Source organism: Rhinopithecus bieti, unplaced genomic scaffold, assembly GCF_001698545.2.
Source record: "Rhinopithecus bieti isolate Rb0 unplaced genomic scaffold, ASM169854v2 scaffold_49371, whole genome shotgun sequence".
NCBI classification, from domain to species: Eukaryota; Metazoa; Chordata; class Mammalia; order Primates; family Cercopithecidae; genus Rhinopithecus; species Rhinopithecus bieti.
In genome coordinates, this window is record NW_016821003.1 from 2,415,607 (window position 1) to 2,436,173 (window position 20,567).

Sequence of the window (20,567 nt, forward strand, 5' to 3'; positions counted from 1 at the left end):
TCAGACACATGAAACACTCCTCTTGTTGCTGAAGTTCTCATTGCTCTAAAGACAAAAATCCTGCCTTCAACACTTCCTAGGTGAAATACAATCAAGTGTATCTTCACTCTCATATTAGGGCAATAAAGTGTGTCTAATTAGGGGCATTAGTCCATTTTTAACTCAAGTCACTTTCATTGTTATACTGCTGTCACTCACTTTCACTGGTGTAGAGGAAGCTGTTGGTGTCCCAACCATAACCCCTGGCCATTACTACTGTAGTGTACACCTGTCTTACATCTAACTGCCACTCCTGCATTTCTTTGCCTGAGGGTTATTTCTGGCCTTCAGAACCCATTTTGCCCACTGAATGTCAGGCCAGAAATGCCAGAAAATTAATGCTTCCTGCAGAAGCAGCCCTCAAAGACTCATAGGAGTTAGTATATAAAATTCTAGGTCTCTCCATTCTGTGGTAGGATAACTTTGAGTTTTTTCTTTTCTTTTCTTTCTTTACAATGGTCCAGAGTTTCTCCAATGGGATAAAGTTCCAGTAACCTACAGTAGTAGCTGGCTCAATAATGCACCTTTTTTTGTGTGTGTGGCTATTTCTCTCTCTCTCTCTCTGTCTCCTTTCTCCACTGGCATTTCTTGGTCCTATCTCCAAGTTAAACTCACAATCAAATTCTTGTCTCAGTGTCTGCTTCTGCGGAATCCAAACTCAAAAAACCAAAAAGTTTTAGGCCCCTTGCAACCACAACGAGGGAAAATTAAACATTCAATGACCTAAAAACCCAAAAGGAAAAATCAAATCTGGAGAACATTACCTAATTCTCATTCGAGCTCAAATCTACTGAGTCCCTCGGATAAACTAAGGCTCATTATACTCAACATAACAGTAAGGTTTCTTCTAGCCCTAACACCCCTTTACTTAACAATGGGATAAAAACATCTTTCTTAGAATCATGAAGTTATAGGACTGGGGATTGAAACATTTTCCAAGTAGTTTTGCCATAAGGTAGGCACTGAAAATCCTCATTTCAAGCAAAGTCTCCCAGTTTTCTTATAATTGGTGTAATGATTTCATTTTTCACAAACTTTATATTCCAGGTAAGGTTTGAGATGATCCCTTTTTGGTATGCTTATTAAATAAATAAGAGAGCCAGGGGCCATGCCGTGCTGCTAGTTCTACATGGGGAGTCTTGGGAAGCCAAACAAACAGAACATTCCTTTATCCATTCCTATTCTGTGCCTGCTCCTCATCTCTATCAGTGTGATCATACTTCATAGTTATTAACTCTAAGAAAAGCCACACGTTTGAAATTGATCTGCCACTACTGGACTGAATAATCATTTTCTTATAAAGAAATATGCCATCTTGCTGTATTCATTGTAATGCAATTGCAAAGGCAAAAAAAAGTGAGGGAAAGATGAGAAGAAATGGTGTTCTCCATTTCAATAATTTTGTTTAAATGGGTTGCATTGTTATCTGATTTACGAATTGCCAGATGTAAAAATTCTAAAATTCTTAATGAAAATGCGTCTCCTCTACTCTTTCTAGCTTGGAATTTCTTCAGATAAATCATCAAAGATACCTCAAATGTGTCATTTTCAAGCTCACACAGATTTCTCTCTCTCTCACTCTCTTCTTCTCTCTCCCCACACCCACCTTCCCTGCTTCATCTCTTTAAAAACCAGATTTCCTATGGTATTTTCTATACCAACAAATAGAACCAGCATGCATCTAATCTCTCATGTTAGAAATATGATCATCCATCTTCCTCAACTGAAAATGCAATCTATCCTCAGACTTTTGTCCTCTCTAACTCAACTGTGCATCACACCCACACACTTTTCTGTGCATCCAACACAACCACCCTTGCCTGCCAGGGCTACCATCACCTTTTATGTGAATGATTGCAAATAACTCTTTAACTGGCTGCAAAGCAGAGAAGACAATGAAGGAAGGCCAGATTTAATTTCTTTCCAATTTCCCGGGAACCAGAGCCTATCACTCAAGCTGCAATTTAAAATCTTTAAATGGTCACCTAATGATCTTAGGATAAAGGTTCTCATACTTCACATGGCCTTAAAATCCAAGTATGGCTAATTTCTGTCCAATCTAACTCTCCAGACTCTTGCTGCAGCGCTTTCCCCGGCACTCTCTGCTCCAGCTGCAGTGAAATTATTTCCATTCCCATACACGGCTGTACACCATCCTTCCACAAGGATTCTTTTGTTTTATTATTGACTATATTTAAGGTGTACACTATGATGTTTTGATAAAAGAAACCACTGCCTTGGAAAGATGTCTGCCCTTTCATGTTCATTCCAGGATTCTTCAGAATACCAAAAAAATGGACATTACCCAAGTATCCACTGACAGATGAATGGCTAAAGAAGTTGTGGTGTATATTTATACAATGAAACATCATTCAGCCTTTAAAAAGGAGATCCTGTCATTTGTAACAACATGGATGAACCTAGAGGATATTATGTTAAGCAAAATAAGTCAGATCAAAGGAGAAAAGTCCTGCCTCATCTTACTTATATGTGGAATCTTAAAATAATAATAATAATAATAAGTATGTAGACACAGGGCTTCTGAACATCCTTTTTAGCTGCACTATTCATCTTCCCTCCCATGGCTTCACCCTGTTCCAACTAATGGTATTCACTTTTTCCTATCTCAATTGAAGAGTCCCCATGTCAGAAAGGCCTTATCAAATCATGTCTCTGTCATATTACTTGAATAAATGCTCAGAAGAAAGTGTTTGATGATAATATAATAAAGTTGCCAAATAATGATCATCTCCCTGATTCTTTCATGTTGGCTGCCTAGAATGCATGCTGTTGAAATTTGCAAGGGAGAGCATGGCTTTAGCAGGGAAGAGTAGAGTCTTACTGATGTCCTCCCAGTTGCAGGAAGAAGGAGTGTACGTTTTGCAGCAAGCCTACTGCATATTTGTCTTTCCTACCTTGGGCACTAGATATTTGATTTCCTTTATAAAACAATGGTGCTAATAACAGAGCAATATCTGAGCTTTATTTTCATCATCCTCTCAAGCTTTCATAAAGAGAGCGAGTGTGCAAAAGAGAAAGGAGTGCACAGCTTGCAGTCAGACATACTGGTTCTAATTCTTACTATATGCTTGATGTTTGGAAATGTTATCAACTACTTTGTAATCTGTAAAATGGGAATAAGTTTAGTACCAAAATCATGCCATACCTGGCACATAATAAGCCACTCAATAGGTGCTGTCAGGTTTTTAAATATGACTAAAAGTTATAATATAAATTCCAATGGAAACATCATACCAAGATTCTCACCCAGCGCAGGAAATTAACTTACTCTGTGCAAATTTTGGAGGATTGTCATTAACATCAGTAAGAGTCACTGTAAGTGTCGTGGTCCCAGACAGGCCACCAGAGTGTCCACCCATATCTTTGGCTTGGATAACAACCAGGTACTCCTCCTTGGCTTCTCTGTCCATGTTGGGAAGGGCAGTTTTTATAATAGCTGAGGGGGAAAACGCAAGAGTGGCTTTCAGTCAGAGAGCTAAACAAAAAATGAAAGTATTAATCTCACACACCACATACAGAAACACACAAGCATACACCAAGTCCCTACTCAGATAATTTTCTGTGTTCTTCTGACATTTGATCGGTGTGTGCCTGTTATATCAATGAGAAAGATTGTGGTCATAGACATTTACAGATAATTTGCAAAAATGTGTTTTATAATGTATAAAAAAGAACTTGCAAAAATACATATTAGAAAGTAAACTGAATGACATCCCTTGCCTACCAAATTATAAAGTATATCAGAACACTGTCTCGTTCACCCCAGAAAACCCTGGAAGTGAAAGAATCCTCCAATTTATCACAGATCCCAATTCCCCTAAAAGAGGAGTAAACACACAAATAGCTTGAAGGCTATGAGGCCAAAGATAAATTATTCTGAAGTTCACAAATACATTAGAGAGATGAAATAAATAAATGCATCATTAGAATCAACTCAGATGAATAAAATAACAATCAGAATATAGTCAAGTGTCTTAAGTTCTGATCTACTGTTCAACTATATTTATATTTTAATTGTTTAGATACATCTTCTCTTTGTAAAAGTGTAGCAAATAGTTTAGAAAAATAGGAAGATATAGGAAAAGGTGAACACAATATAAAATTACATAAAACACAATAAAATAATCACTGCTCAAATCTTAATGCTTTTTCTTCTGACATATATTCAGGGTTTTATGTGGGCTTGTCTGTCTGTTTCACTGGTAATTTAATACCCTTGTTAAAGATCCAAAATTTGCTTAGATCCTCCTGAAGTTATTTTGAAAATCAAAAATCCTTATTTAGCTCTCTCTCTCTACCTCCACATAGCTTTTTCATAGATAATGCTGACATTTTGAGGTGCAAAATTACAAGGCCATGATATGCACATACACAGAAATGTGTGTATAAACATTTAACCACAGACATGATCATGACGTCGGCAGCATTCTGAGACTTTCTCTTTCTCACAGGAGATGTTTTTTAAAAACTTCCTCATCACTGGGTTGAAGTTCACCTCATTACTTCCTACAGTTGCATAATTTTTCACTGTATAATCTACTAGACTAGACGTGGTTAAGGCATTCTCATATTGATAAATGTTGCAGGTATTTCATATTTTCCCATGTCACACAACTGACAGATATATTCATATGATAATATTGTATTTTTTTATTTCTTGCATTTTTACTTAACTCTATGTCATAAGATGCCCCTTACCCATATTGCTAAATGTCCATAATAAAACTTGTTTTGACTAGTCCAGAATACTTCTATTCAATTGATGTGCGTTACATTTCTGGTCAAGGTAAAAGGAAGACATCCAGATGAAAGATAATTTAACCCCTTCACTTCTAACCCAGGGGCACCATACATGTTCAATTCAAATTAAAGCTGAGCCATTGCCTTGGCCACTTCTGAAGTTGTAATTCTTTTTTTTTAAATTCATATGGTTTATTTCAATCATCTGTCTGTAAAAGCATTGCAAGGAGTTCAAGTCCCTGAATCATTTAAGTAGCAAATGAGTCCCAAGAGTGACCAGGGAAATACAATGCACCTACACAAGGAGCAGGCTCTGGGGAGAACTGTGAGTTCTTATACACTTCATTAGACTCTGACACAATTTAATAATAGGACTTCCCATTCAGAGAGCACTGAATTAGATAACCTTGCTTATTTGCAAACATTTGTAATACTATGATGATATTTTTCAATGCAACGCTTTGTTTCCGGATTTGATCACATCATAATATAACTCATAGATCATACCTATATAGTTAAAAATAAAAACAGAAAGAAAAGTAGAAATATATCAACCATTCAGATTTAGATCACTGTGAGGCATTTTTGAGAAGAAAACAAACAGATAAGAAAAACACAGCAACAAAGATAACAAAACCTCATTATATTAGCATGTTGAGATACCAAGATAGCTAATCTGCTATGAATATACATTTTTATAACCTAGAATATTTTCATTAGGGCTCAGATTTTCAGTAAAAAAGATAAGAACATTGTTTTCCTCCCGTGACATTTACATGAATGCTTGTACCACCACATTCTAAGGTCATCACCGATTATGCCACTCATTGGACTTTGGAATTTGACATGGAGCTTCTAACAATCAGAGCAAAATAACGTCATTCTCCAAGGAAGGCAGCAATATTTTTCAAGAAAGTTGACGAGGTGAGGTCTATGCATGAGACTTTTCAGGTTACCTGCGTGAAAGAACTCCTGCAACTTCTCCCAGTCAAAAAAAGATTGGTATGTATTATTCTCATCATTTCTTTTATATGTTGTGAAAGTGAAAATGTAAAATAAAACAAAACTGTGATGTCTCTCAGGCATTTGGAATTAAAACAGTTTTTTTACTCACTTGGAAATAACACCTTTGGGTTAGTGTCTACGAGTTAGATCAGAATATGAGTGAAGCATCGCAGTGGAGAACCTTGTTTATCAAATAGAACAAGAAATGCTGCATGGGACTTCATCAATTGCAAAAGTCTTTTTACCCTCCCGCATTGAGGTAAGCAGCTTCATGCTACCTAAGATGCATACACAGTTGACTCTTGAACAACACAGGAGGTTAGGGGCACTGACTCCACGTGCAGTTGAAAATCCATGTGTCACTTTTGACTCCCCTAAAACTTAACTGCTAATAAGCTACTATTGACCACAAACCTTTCTGATAACACAGTCAATTAACATATAAATAGAATAGTGTAAGAAGCTTGTGAACCAGAACAACTCCATCTTGAACAGGGGCTAGGTAAAATAAGGCTGAGACCTTCTGAGCTGCATTCCCAGACAGTTAAGGCATTCTAATTTACAGGATGAGATAGGAAGCCAGAACAAGATACAGATCATAAAGACCTTGCTGATAAACAGGTTGCAGTAAAGAAACTGGCCCGAACCCACCAAAACCAAGATAGCGACAAGAGTGACCTCTGGTCGTCCTTACTGCTACACTCCCACCAGCACCATGACAGTTTACGAATGCCACATCAATTTCAGGAAGTTACTCTATATGGTCTAAAAAAGGGGGAGGCATGAATAATCCAACTATTGCTCAGCAGATCATCAAGAAATAAACATAAACATGGGCAACCAGCAACCCCAGGGCTGCTCTGTCTATGGAATAGCCATTCTTTTATTCCTTTACTTTCTTAATAAACTTGCTTTCACTATTCTACAGACTTGCCCTGATTTCTTTCTTGCACGACATCCAAGAACGCTCTTTCCGGTAATAATAGTATCTACACACATTTTATGCATTCATGACATTCATTTTTCTTAATGATTTTAACATTCTAGGCTACCTAGTTCATCTGTCAATTTTTCCAAATCGTTGAAAATGTCAGAAAAATTTACAAAATATTTATTGAAAACAACGTACATGTAAGTGGACCCTCACAGTTTAAACTTGTGTTGTTCAAGCGTCAACGAAATATTTTCGAGTTTGATTCCTCTTATCAATGTTCCCCTCATAATTGAAATCAAGCAAGTTTGCATTTTTTGTCTTAGTCTTAAGCTTACCAACTTTGTGACCATGAATAAATTATTAAACTCATCAAAACTCCATATCCTCTCAAACAGAGATAATAACCAGCTTCTCATTGTGGATATTCCAAGATGATGTGAGATAATTCAGGCCAAGTTCTTGGTACACAGTAGTTACCCAAACATACTGTTTCCCTTTCCCAGCCAGACTTTTCAATGCTTATGTGAATGGTGGTAAGAGTACAGAATATTCTACAATTGCTCCTACAAGTCCACTGCCCAGCCCTATCCACCCAGTGTTGGCATGGAAGGGTGGCCTTAATAGATTGCCTCAATTAATTCCCTTACTCTCTGGCTTTTTGTTAGACTCCACCAACACACATTAAGCTGGGAGGTTGTGCAAATGACTCCCCCAAAGACTCCTACAAAGACTTTATTCCTGTATTTGGCCACTCAGGTTATTATTTAGAGATATCATTGAAGTAAAATTCTATCTAGTGTCCAATAACTGCCACCTTCCTTTGCTCCTTAAGGTCTAGGAGTCTTGATGGTACTTCTATTGTTAGCATCTGGTGTTGCATTCTTCCATGAAGATCTCTCTTAACTGGGCCATACCTTTGTCAACATCCCTTGGTTAAATTCTCCTCAATTGCCTCTTTCCTGACAAGATCCTAAAATATGTGGTTACAAAACTGGGACTCTGTCCAAGTAACAAACATTTTGCCCACATGTTACTCTTACACAGACATCTATAGTTCAAAAGTACTTCAATGTAATAATGTACTAAGGTCCAGGCCTGCTCCTTAAGAAGGCAGGGCAGATTGTTTTCTTACCTGTAAAATGAGAGCAATACCTATTCATTTAAGTGAGTTGATCAAGATGGCCCCACTGGGAAGCTGCACCTCTGAGAGTCTTTGCATCTCCTCTTTTCTTCTACAACATCGGGAGTAGGTTTTCTGATTTCTAAGGCGAGTAGGGAGTCTCTCCAAGGTTTCTTTAGAACATGCAGCACAGTTAATTGGCTTCAGTTCAAACTGAATAATGAACAGCTCTTGCTTTCCTGAGTCCACTGCCTCTAGTCTCAACCCCACGACTAGCAGAAACTCATTAAAAAATCCAAGACAGAATTTTTGGAACCCCTTTTATGCTATTTTGTAGCTGTAAAGGCAGAATAGGGGAAACCACAATTGCCCTGGATCCTCTTATTTTTCTCTTTGTGTTGGGCTTATCTACACATATTACTTAACTTTACTATTCCTATTCACAATGTATTTCACTTCCATAGATACTTCAAGATATTGACAAGCTCCTAAAATAGAAGATGAAAATAGCCTTACTATTCCCTTCTACTTCTTTTCTCCTGCTTTGGCTAACATATCTCCCAAGCACGAGCAGCTTCAGGATGTTTCTTTTAAGGAAAGAAATGTGCTTGACAAGAAACTCTGTGTCCAATAAAACAAATTCATGAATAAACAAAATTATGGACAACAGATGACTCCTCTATTTTAAAAATCATTGTTTGGTATGAAACACCACCTAATACAGAGCACAAACTATAGTAATTAGGCAAGACTGTTTTAAATTTGAGAAGGATTTAAATTCTCAGATTTGAGAAGTTAAAAAATTTGAACTGTGAATGCTAAAAAAGACTTAATCTTCAATAAAACGATATTTCTTAACCATTTTCACCTTTTATTCTAAAAAGCCAGAGAGAAGATTCTGACTCACTATTTGCCAAAATAAACTCATTTAAAGCAAATTTTGATGGTGCTACTTTATTAACGCCCCATTGCCCAAGACATAAACCGTGTCTGTCTTTTTTCATAAATAGTCAAGCAGGAGTAGTGTCCATGTCCCTAGCATGCTTACGGTCACATATTGTCAACACTCAGCAACATGTTCAGAAGCTAGCATAAGTTTAAGCTTCCATTATACCAATGTGGTGACAAGTTAGGGGTTTCAAGTTTGGGAGAAGCCAAAGGATAAAATGCTTTCTTCAGAAGCAATTAGTAAAATTCTTGATGTGGATACTTGATCAACAACCTCACAATAAAGAAAACAACTTAGATCATTTTTTCCAGCATAGAAATTCAAGGATAAGACTGTTGAGTTGATAAAATTATCGGATCACATCTTTTATTTTTGACTTTTATAAATTTCCAACAGTAATGGTTCTAGGATTTAGATTTAGACCCTTTCATAATCAGCTAGCCTTGGACTAACAAGAGAAAATCCCTCGGACAAACTTTTTTTCCTTGAAAATGGGGGGTTATAACATTTTGTAATTTTGAAAAGGAAAAAATCACACTTGATGTTCAGGGCTACCCAGCCCTCCTGGAGTCTCAGTAGCTTAGGCTGCATAGCATTTCCAGATGAGAGAATGCAAACGATTATACATTAGAAGTTTCCCTGGAATTTCATTTTGAAAATTCAAGCAAATAAGAGAATTCAATTAATGAGAACCCTCCATTCTCCAGGAAGTTAATTCAATGGAAATTTGAACCTGGCACTGGGGAGTAGAAGAAGATTAGGGGGTGAATTCTAGTAGAAGAATTACGAGGAAAAGGAGGATCATCTTGTTTGAAACCAACATTCATTACCTTGCTGTGAACAGACTGATATGTTTGATTCTCCTGTATTTAAGACATGATTTTATCTTTATGTTATTCAATCAAATCGAGATTTTCCTGGTTCAGGAGTTTAAGAATTTAAATCCTAGACTGGCCTAAGTTCCTCTCACTGCTCAACAGCTGTTTCTTATGTCTCATCATCCAGGGAGTACTTCTGATTAGAATCCAGCTTCAGTCATCTCAAAAACATTAAACTTGTGTGTGTGTCCTTTTTTCTTCCCATTGTCTTTGGCGTTATCATTTGAGAAGCATTTTGTATCCGTCACGAAGATTTCTTTTTATAATTTCTGTGATATCACCAGATTGAGAGGCTTCACAAGAAAGGCAAGGGGATGCTGATTGACTCTTTTGTCATTTTGAAGGCTGATTACTGTAATTCACTCTTCACGGGTCTCCCAGATTGTGCTGTTCAAAGATTGCAGTTGATATAAAATGCTGTGCTAGACTCCTCTTTTGAATAAGACTTGTTGAACACATTATCCTAGTTATGAAACCACTAGCTTTGTTATCCCCAAAAACCCTTTCCAATTCAATATGCAATTATCATTTTATTATCTGTGAAAAGGGGTCTTTTACTTATGAGGTTAAGTGATGAAAGGTTATAAGAAACAATCCTTTTATAAGTGGGGGAGTCATGTACTGCAGCCATACTTTCTGCTAGCTATGTGATTTATACTACATGCTACCCGTTATGAAGAATAAAGTATTTATAACCAGACATACTTCCACACACGCCCACCTTACCACTGAATAACAGAATCACAACAATGTCAAACTTGCACAGATATACTGCAAAGGAAAAAAATGCAACACTTAGATAAACACATTAGAAAATAATTCGGCCTCTATAAGGCTGAAAGAAAACAGCATTTCCCTTTCTTTGTGACTAATAATTTATGATTTAGATAGATAAGGGAGATATTATAGAGGAAGATAGATAGATAGATAGATAGATAGATAGATAGATAGATAGACAGAGAAATAAAGAGACAGAGAAATAGAGAGATAGACAGACAAATAGACATATAGATAGATTGGCCTGAATTTGGAGAAACTGTATCGCCTCTTACACATTTCTCGTGCTTTTAAAAAATATAACAGTCCATTTGGAAATACAACTCATCAAGCGAATCAGCAATCGAAAGCTTGTTTACACATTTTGACCAGTACTTTTTAAACTAAGAACTTATTCTAAGAAAATCATAAATTTTATTTTCTCCTGGTTACTCATATTTTTAGTTTTAGATGTTCACTTTTCTGTACAATTTTTTTTAAAAGAAAAGCAATTTAAATAATAACAAGAAAATATTAAGGTAGTGGTTAAGGTTATAGAGATCAAAGGCATACAATATTAAGCAGACATTAAAACAGTTATAAAGAGCCTATTACAAATGAGTACACTATAATAATTTTAATATTATTTTAAATTATGTATGTCATGATTAGCCTGCATTATATTGTGCATATAAAACCTTGGAAATAACTACACCCAAAGATAGCTTGATATGTTTTAGTGCAGGCACTGGAAGTGTCCCTCCCATATCTCTCAACTGTCTATAACAAAAAGCACAGATCTGTGCTTAGAGAATGGGCTCTGGAGTTAGCTAAAAGAGAAATTATTTTTGTAGAATTATTACCAGCCATGTGATCTTGGGCAGGTCACTGAAATTCCCAGAGGCTCACTGATCTCATATACAAAATGTTATTAATTGCAATCAAGAGTTTAGACTCAGTATTATTGTTTGGTATTATTACATGATAAGTAAAAAGGCAAATGTTTTATTTTCTACTTTATATATATAATATATATACACACAGGATATATATTTTATAAACATACACATATACATATGCATGCTTATAGCTGTAAATATATACATATAAGTGTAGATAAACTTTGTATTTCTTTGTATAAACATATACGTTCATATATGATATATAGATTCATACATATGTAAATACATGCATGTTTTCTACTTAGGTTTTATAAATGCATACAACCATACATATATACAGATGTCAGATGAAATTTAGGTATTAATTCAGTGGTTATGATAATCAGCAAATATTTATGCTATTTTTAAAATTAGAAACAAAGTTTATATTCAGAAAATCTACTACAAGATGTGAACAGCTCTCACCAGTTTCAAAAAAGTAATGCTTCCACAGTGATTTCCAGGTAACAAAGTGATTTTTCTCTTATTCAAATCTTTACTTGACTTGTCCCCAAACATCTTTTACTATAGCAGTCTACACAGCATATGCCTTTGATTTTCCAAGCACTTCCATTTCTTTCGATTTGCCATATACTTTGATTCCTCCACAATTTTGTGTGGCTAATACAGTCTGGAACACCCTTACTCTTTCCTAGACCTCTTAAAATTCTATGCATCCTTTCAGTCCCAGCTCTGATGTTTCAGCTGCCAAGAAGTCTTCCCAAGTAGGACTAATGGCTCTCTTCCTTTCAATTGTATGCACCTTTGCTAGAAACTTCCCCATAGCATTTGTTTTTATGTTTCTTTCCATTTCACCACCTCCTCTATTTCAACCTATCCTGCTAGCAAATTAATGGGTATGAAAGCCATGGCATAATTATCCTTGTATGTCCAGAACCTAATGTAATCCCTGGCATATTATAGGTTATTCAACAAATGTAAGAGGGATGAAAATACTACAACAGAAAAAGAGAGGATAGGGGAGAATGAAGGTGGAAGAAGAAAGAGAGAGAAAAAAATGGTAATTGAAGCTTGCTGGTTCAGGGCCTCAGCCTTGGAGCATGCAACCACTTGAAAAATATTAGTAATTGCCATGTCTCCAGGGACTGGAGACATCCAGATATTGTCACACAATCACAGAGCCACTAAGTGTGTGTGTCTGGTGGGAGGGTGGGCGTGTGTGTGGCAGTATTTGACTTCAAGTTTTACTGCTTTAAGGCTCAAGGGCTACTTCATTCCATCACAGCCTGAGTCATATCTTGAGGTTATGCTGGTTTGCCAGAAGAAGGACATAGCACTACAATTAATGCTAGTGAGGTGTGTGTGTTTTATAGACTGAAGAACACAGGGGTTCTCATTGTTTCTGTAGATATTTTATTCATTCCATAATTGACATTTGAAGTATTAATTAAATGTCTCAATATAAATTTGTAGGGCAGTGTTCTAATATTTCATATATTCTCAGGAATACTCAAAAAAGGGTGGTGCTGATGAGCTATGTATCCTAGAAATATTTCATGAATATAATTACTTGGGGATGAATTCATGAAAAAACAACTTCTTTGATATACATGCTTTATCAATGAATGATGTTCTGGTGTTACTTGCTATTTTTGAAGTTTCATAGTTATTTATTTCTCTTGGCACATATATAGTTATGACATGCAAATTCTCCTATAAGAGTTGATAGGAAAACAATTCATTTTCCACAGAGGAAAATATATTATCACATGAATGTTAGGAATTCAGAATATGACCTGGCAATGAGAAAGGTCTTGGACAAGGTCCCACAGCCTGCAGCTGTGAGGTCCAAATCTTGGTCTTTAGAATCTTAATTATAAAATATTTTTTAATTTGCCTAGAAACTTCATGTCTGATAAAAAGAATGTAGAAAATAACATACTCCCTCCTTTGCCAAAAAATATCTCTGCAAAATGCTTAGTAAGATATTTGTCCAACAATCGCCTTCTATGTTATCCCAGCATCTTAATACGAGTCTGTTTGACTCATATTAAGTCATGGCTCTGTCATATAGGTTTTATATATTAACATCTATATTCCCTGCCCTATTTATGCTTGGAAATTGTTGCTATAGAACAGCAGGCTTGAAAGCTTTAAATCAGACCGCTGAGGATCATTCCACTATCTGAATGTGTAAAAATTACTTCCTTACATGTGAATTTCCTGTTTTATAATGTAGCATATTCTTAGACTAAAAAAACTACAACTTCTTAATTATCCCCCTGTGTAGATCGCAGTCATCTCTATATCCATATCCATATGGAATAACATATGAAATCCCTGCAAGTGAATTAACTATTATATCCCATCTCTATATTTTTACTCCCAACATGCATAGTGACTTCGTATAGACAGTTACTTCTGTAGCTCTTGGATTCCCTGTTAAATAATTCTACGTAGGCCACCATTTCAAGTACCAACATATGGCTAGCCAATGACTGATGCTACCTAAATTGCCAATTTAGAGTTACACTGAAATACTTCCAATTATTCCTATTCAGAATTAAGGTGAAATTTCTTTTTTCCTAAATGAAAACATTTCCAGAGACTCTTCAATCAAGTGGAATTATTTCTGTGAAGAACATGATGGCACTATTCTTTCCTTAAGCCATAATTCCAATAACTAATTATACATATAATAAGTATGGGTGGTTTAAAAAAGCAAAGTGAAAGTCACTACAAAATTGGATGCTTTCTCCTAGCAATTCAGAACTTAAGCAGAAGAGAAGAGCAGAGTTGTAGAGAGAATGGGGCACTGGTCCTGGAGTTACCTACTAAGAAATGGAGGCAGAATTCAGACCTGAATCTAAATACAATTTAGTGACAATTTTCAATTCTTAGAACCTCAGTCTCCTCATCCACAAAACAGACATAGAAACACCCACCTGAGACTTATAAAATAGCACCTGACATCACCTGCAGAGTATAATAGGTACTCAAAACAAATTTTAATTGAATTAATGTTATCCCCAAATGTTAATGCGGTCCTAATGCCTGTCATGCTTCAAAGGCCTAGATATCAATCAGACATAGTATGTCTGATTGATCATAGTATATATGACTGGTAAACTATGTGTATCAGACATAGTACATCTGATTGAGCAATCAGACATGATCAATCATGGCATGGCATGCTGATCACGGCCTACCACTATACAAAAGTAATACAAGTAGTGTTTTACGAGCCCAGGTTTGATATGACACAATGGGTTGGATTTATTGCTTTTTTACTTCCGGTTGCTGTAAACAGCCTGGGCAATTTTCTTAACTTCTCTGAGTCCCTGAGTTTTCTTCTGCTATATGAAGACAGTGCTTACTCAAAAATATTTTTAAAAGATGATTATTAAAGATAAACACATTAAAAACTATTTAGTCGATAATAATATAAAATAATAATTAGTTGATCAATATTAGGATGACAACAACAATAACTACTACTACTACAACCCTTAAGACTACATTGTTGGTGTAATTGCATAACTCTGACTGCACAAAGCTGTACAGACAGGGACAATAATTGCTTCCATTGCTTTAAAACAGGGCAGAAAAGCACAACTATTTCAATGAGAGATCTTTGACCAGGGAGGGAGTGTCTTCATTTAATTACGGTAGCAGTCACAAGGACCATCGAACATAGACTGATGACTTGTCTAAATTCCCCTCAAAGTAGGACTCAGAAGCTAGACCGAGATATATATATATATGTATATATATATATATATATGTATATATATATCAATACACACACACACACACATACACACACACACACACACACACATACATACTTTCCAGGGCTTTCTACCACTGTCATGCTTCTCCTGGTTTTTCTTTGTCAGCCAAAGAGGCTTATAAAACACTGAGATACACAAAAGTGAAAGGTGTTCAAGTACTGAGCGGAGTTACATGCTAGAGGCACTTAAAATTCTGACGACTTGATTCTTTCACAGTAATTCAAAGGACACAGNCACACACACACACACATACACACACACACACACACACATATACATACTTTCCAGGGCTTTCTACCACTGTCATGCTTCTCCTGGTTTTCTTTGTCAGCCAAAGAGGCTTATAAAACACTGAGATACACAAAAGTGAAAGGTGTTCAAGTACTGAGCGGAGTTACATGCTAGAGGCACTTAAAATTCTGACGACTTGATTCTTTCACAGTAATTCAAAGGACACAGATCTCACAACTAACCCTGGATAATCTTCTCACCACTCCTTTTGTTCCTTTCAAGGCAATACCCTCCTTGACCCTTTTGTTGCATTCCACAAGTTCTGTTTTTGAAATCCTCCTACATTCTTCTTTGGGGGTGCAGGCTCTCTTTCTTCCCAGTGCAGTGACTTGCCTCTTTCCTCACATTTATCTCTGAAAATAGAATTTCCCTCCTCCTCCTCCTCCCCTTATGCCTCTTCTCAGACAATGCTGCTGCAGGATTCCTGCTTCAGCAGATCACTGTCTGTGCAAGACATAGCATGAGCTGTTGGCTCAACATTGCACCTCATTTTCCCCTTTGCTTATAATCACCGGTTCTCATTTTGCATTTTTTCTTTATGTTTTTATATTTTCCAAAAGAATGCATTTGTACTCATGTAGTCAACACTTTTCAGCTCCCATTCCTACACCTAAGAGGGTGGGTGGCACATAAAATCTTGGGTTCTATTTTATACGGATTAAGGAAAAGAAGCGGGATGGACATACTTAGCCACTGAGAAGGAATGAGTCCATCATTCCATAAGTGTTTATCAAGCACCTGCTGCATATCAAACACTGTTTCAGACACTAAGGATACAGTGAAAAAGACAGAGAAGAAAGCTGGCTTCATAATCTCTACATTCTAAGTGTGGAGGCAGGGGACTATATTGCAAGTTGCACAGGTGTTATGAAACACAGCAAACAGTCACCACAATGTATTGGCTTTCTGGTTCCAGCCTTTCCCTTTATAAAACAGAGAGAGTGATATTTGCAGACAAAATAAGACAAATATGTGTAATCTGCAGGAGCTATTCATTACTAGTGGTCCTTATGCGCATAGACCACATTTTAACTACACTTAGCTCAGGCTGTTTAGAAAACTTGCAATCTCGGTGTGATTATGTCCCAAGATAAAGAGGCAAGCAGAGGGGAATAGATCTCTATGTCCCTCCAGGACAGAGATAATTAGATCTGTATAAACAAGAGGCTGAATCTGACCTTCCTTGCAGGGAAGCCAGAGGCAAAAAACACTTAGAACAGAAAGTGAGGTTGATGCTCCAGTTAATAGAGAGTTACTAAACAGAGGGTTAGTAAGAGCAGGTTGTTACAGGTCTATTGTACCCTTAGTGACAGTTGTCAAAATACATCACAGCAGTGTTTCTCCAAATACATTAAGTGGCTTGTGCTTTTTGTTCTTTATATTAAAATTAACTCTATAACAAATAGGTAATCTTATTTATCTTTCTCTAGATTTTTAAAGATATATGACTCTCCCTTGCCTTACACTTCCTGATTCTTATCAGTCTCTTCTCATTCTCCATTGCCTCCTTGCAGTGTGTGCCCTTTCTTTGAATGTTTTTGTTCCAATGAATCTAAGGGAAGATACACATTATAGGAAAACATATTTGGCATGTGAACGCATGAATAAGTGGATATTGAAGTTCCACCTTTCCTAACTGTCTGCTTCCTTGAATTCAACTCAATAAACACTCACTGATTACCTCCTATTTGTCAAGCTTTAGGCTTGGTGGGTAGAGGGGGGGTCTCCATAAGATTCTCTGCAGCAAAGATACCCACTGTTGATAAAAGATTGGTTCCCTCAAACTCTTCGTTGTTCATGGTAATTACAGAACCTGAGGTTTATCTGTTTATGTTTTCTGTTTTTGTGCTTCTTACAACACAAAGAATGCAAGTCCCTGATTGATTTCTGAGAAACTTGCAGCTATTACTAGCACATGACATTTTTGCCGTGTAATGCTGAACAAAATACCATCTCTAGAAGTAACCTATATACGTGCATATAAAGTTCAACAAAAAAAAGAAAAAATCACTGTATGCAGACAAAACAATTGTGGGCTAGAACAAAAGCATAAATGTGTCTTCAAATCTGACATTTATGTTTTGGGTAACTTTGAATAAGTCACTAATCCTTTCTCATCATGAAGTCCCTGACTTGTTAAATGAAAAACACTAATCTTCTGTCACTAAAATGATTAAGGGATTAAATCAGGAAATTCATATAAAGTTGTCTGAAATATATACTTTTCCTGCTTCTTGAAAGTACAGCACAATAAGTGACTTACTCCAGGTCACAATGCTAGTAAATGATGTCGGAATCTAGAATATTCTAACTTTAATTAAAATAGCTCTCCCCTTAAGCAATAGTGTAATTCTTTGTCCATCCTCACTGAAAAAATACATTTCCTGAGATCCCATAGAACACATCAAAATATATTGTGTCGTAGACAGGCAGATTTTACTGATGATTATCAAGATCTTTAACTTTTTTTTTTTTTCGTTTCTCTTTTGCTGGGAATCGTTGCCATGTGATGGCTCCAAAGGGTTCCAAAGATAAGAGGATGTTGTTGATTCTTTCTGAACCTATCAATCAGCCATTGTTCCCATAGCTGTTTGTCTTATTATTTCATATTCCCAACATGTGAACGTAGTTTTATTGTATTTGCTTTATATATTTAGAGGAAAATACAAAATAAGCCTGAAGATCTTCATGTATGCAAATGATCTGATATGATGAAGCATTCTAGGTTTCCATTTCGACTGTGAGTGGACTTAGTATCCAAAGAAATCTTAGGTGAGTAAATCAGACAGATGATAAATGAATTAAGCTTTCTTTCATAATGGTTTTTCATACTTGTGCTACCTCTGTCAAATACTCCAAACTTAACTCTGATTTCTTAGCGCCCCATGGCAGGGAAAGAGAAGTGAAGTCATGTTGTCACCTTCCACCCTCCTTAATTCCCCAACTTTGCATAAGGCTAGATAATGTGATTCCAATTAATGGCCATGGAGAGAGCACTTTTAATGAGACAGGCACTAAGGGTTGGAGATATAAAGACAGATGAGGTATAGTTCTCTAGACCTGAAATAGCTCACAGTTCAAATGAGAAGGCAAGTGTGAGCAACTGCTGCTAAAAGGCAAATTTCTTCCCTCCCATTTTGGACCTTGCTATTGTGTCTTGCTTCACTCTGTTATAACAATCATCACACCAAATTTGTTTTCTAGATGTGCTTTTGTTCTTAATTTTTGCATCTACCTTGCCTGCCCCTCTTTGTCAAAATTTGCCACGGCTTTGAGCATTCTCTTTTCTATAAAGGTATTCCTGCCCCATCTTCCCACACTAAAATATATGACTAATGCCTTGTTTACTCCCCTGAGCACTTTGATAAATACCATAAGACTAGATAAAAGTGATTTTCATCTTTCCGCATTGCAAAAGATCAGTCCTAAACTTAGAATCCCAACAGCTATTATAACCCCGGGCACACATCATATACAGTGTGACTATCAGCAAGTCACTTCATCTGCCTGATCCTGTCCTCCTTGGTAAAAACAGCATTGTAATACCTCTCCTCAAACATCAAATTATTAATGAGCCAACCCTGACCAACATTTACAAAATAATAACCAATCTCTGTTGGCACTCCTATTCTTCCCCACCCAACCATTAAAGTCTTTGTCCGTGTGTATTCTAGTGGGAGCAGACAGACAATAAACTAATTGATTTTTTGTTGTTGTTTATTGTTGCTTACCCAGCCCCTAGAACAATACCTGGCACATAATAGTCTCTTAGTATTTCTAAATATTTTTCAATGGCTCAATGCATGAACCCTTTTTTTCCTTTATGAGCTTGTAATAAATTGCTACGGCTAAAAGGAACAAGATCATGTCCTTGACAGGGACATGGATGGAGCTGGAAGACATCATCCTCAGCAAACTGACTCAGGAACAGAAAACCAAACACTGCATGTTCTCACTGATAAGTAGGAGCTGAACAATGAGAACACATAGACACAGGGAGGGAAACAAAACACACTGGGGTCTGTCAGGGATTGGAGGGAGGGAGAGCATCAGGATAAATAGCTAATGCACATGGAGCTTAATACCTAGGTGATGGGTTGATAGATGCAGCAAACCGCTATGGCACACATTTACCTATGCAACAAACCTGCATGTCTTGCACATGTATCCCAGAACTTAACATAAAATCAAATAACATTTTTTAAAAAATAAAGAAAATAGAAAAGAAAAAATAAAAGAAATAAATGTAAATAAAATAAAATAAAATAATGTAGTCCATCAGTTACAGGGGGAACAAAATTGCTATGGCTGAATAGTACTCCATTGTGTATATCCACTACACTTTCTTTGTCTATTTGTCTATTAATGGACACTTACATTGCTTCCAAATTTTAGCTATTGTAACCAGTGCTCCAACAAACAGAGGAGTGCTACTATTCCTTCAATATACTTATTTCCTTTCTTTTGGGAATATACCCAGCAGTAGGATAGCTGGATCAGATGGTAGCTCAATTTTTAGTTGTTTGAGAAACCTCCAAACTGTTCTCCACAGGGGTTGCACTAATTTACATTTCCACCAGTAGCTCACTATTCAGTCATAAAAAAAGAATGAGATCCTGTCATTGGCAACGACATAGATGTAACTATGTTAAGTGAAATAAGCCAGGCACAAAAAGACAAACGTCACATGTTCTCACTTATTTGTGGAATCTACAAATCAAAACAATTGAACCCATGAACATAATGGTTACCAGAGGCTGGGAAAGGTAGTGAGGGGCTGGGGAGGGAGTGGGGATTGTTAATGTCTAGAAAATAAGTTGAAAAAATCAGTAAGACTTACTATTTGATAGTACAATAGAGTGACTATAATCAATAATAATAACTTAATTGTACATTTTAAAATAAAGAGTGTAAGTGGATTGTTTGTAACTCAAAGAATAAATGCTTGAGGGGATGGATACCCCATTCTCCATGATGTGCTTATTTTACTTACATGCCTGTATCAAAACACCTCATATATCCAATAAATATACTCACCTACTATATGTACCCATGAAATTTTAAATAATAAGAAGAAAATAAAATTTAAAAGAAGGTGCCCCATCAAAAAATAAAGAAATTTTACTTTATTTTATTTT

General features: G+C 36.3%; 1 protein-coding gene across 2 annotated transcripts in view; it reads right to left on the bottom strand.

Annotated features, from left to right (window-relative positions):
* CDH8 (cadherin 8) overlaps nt 1–20,567 on the bottom strand; it is a 395,507-nt gene that overhangs the window by 172,607 nt on the left and 202,333 nt on the right. For both annotated transcript variants that reach the window (XM_017860108.1, XM_017860107.1), the window contains exon 5: nt 3,329–3,496. In XM_017860108.1, the coding sequence (XP_017715597.1) occupies nt 3,329–3,496 (168 nt within the window). The remainder of the gene's footprint in view (nt 1–3,328; nt 3,497–20,567) is intronic.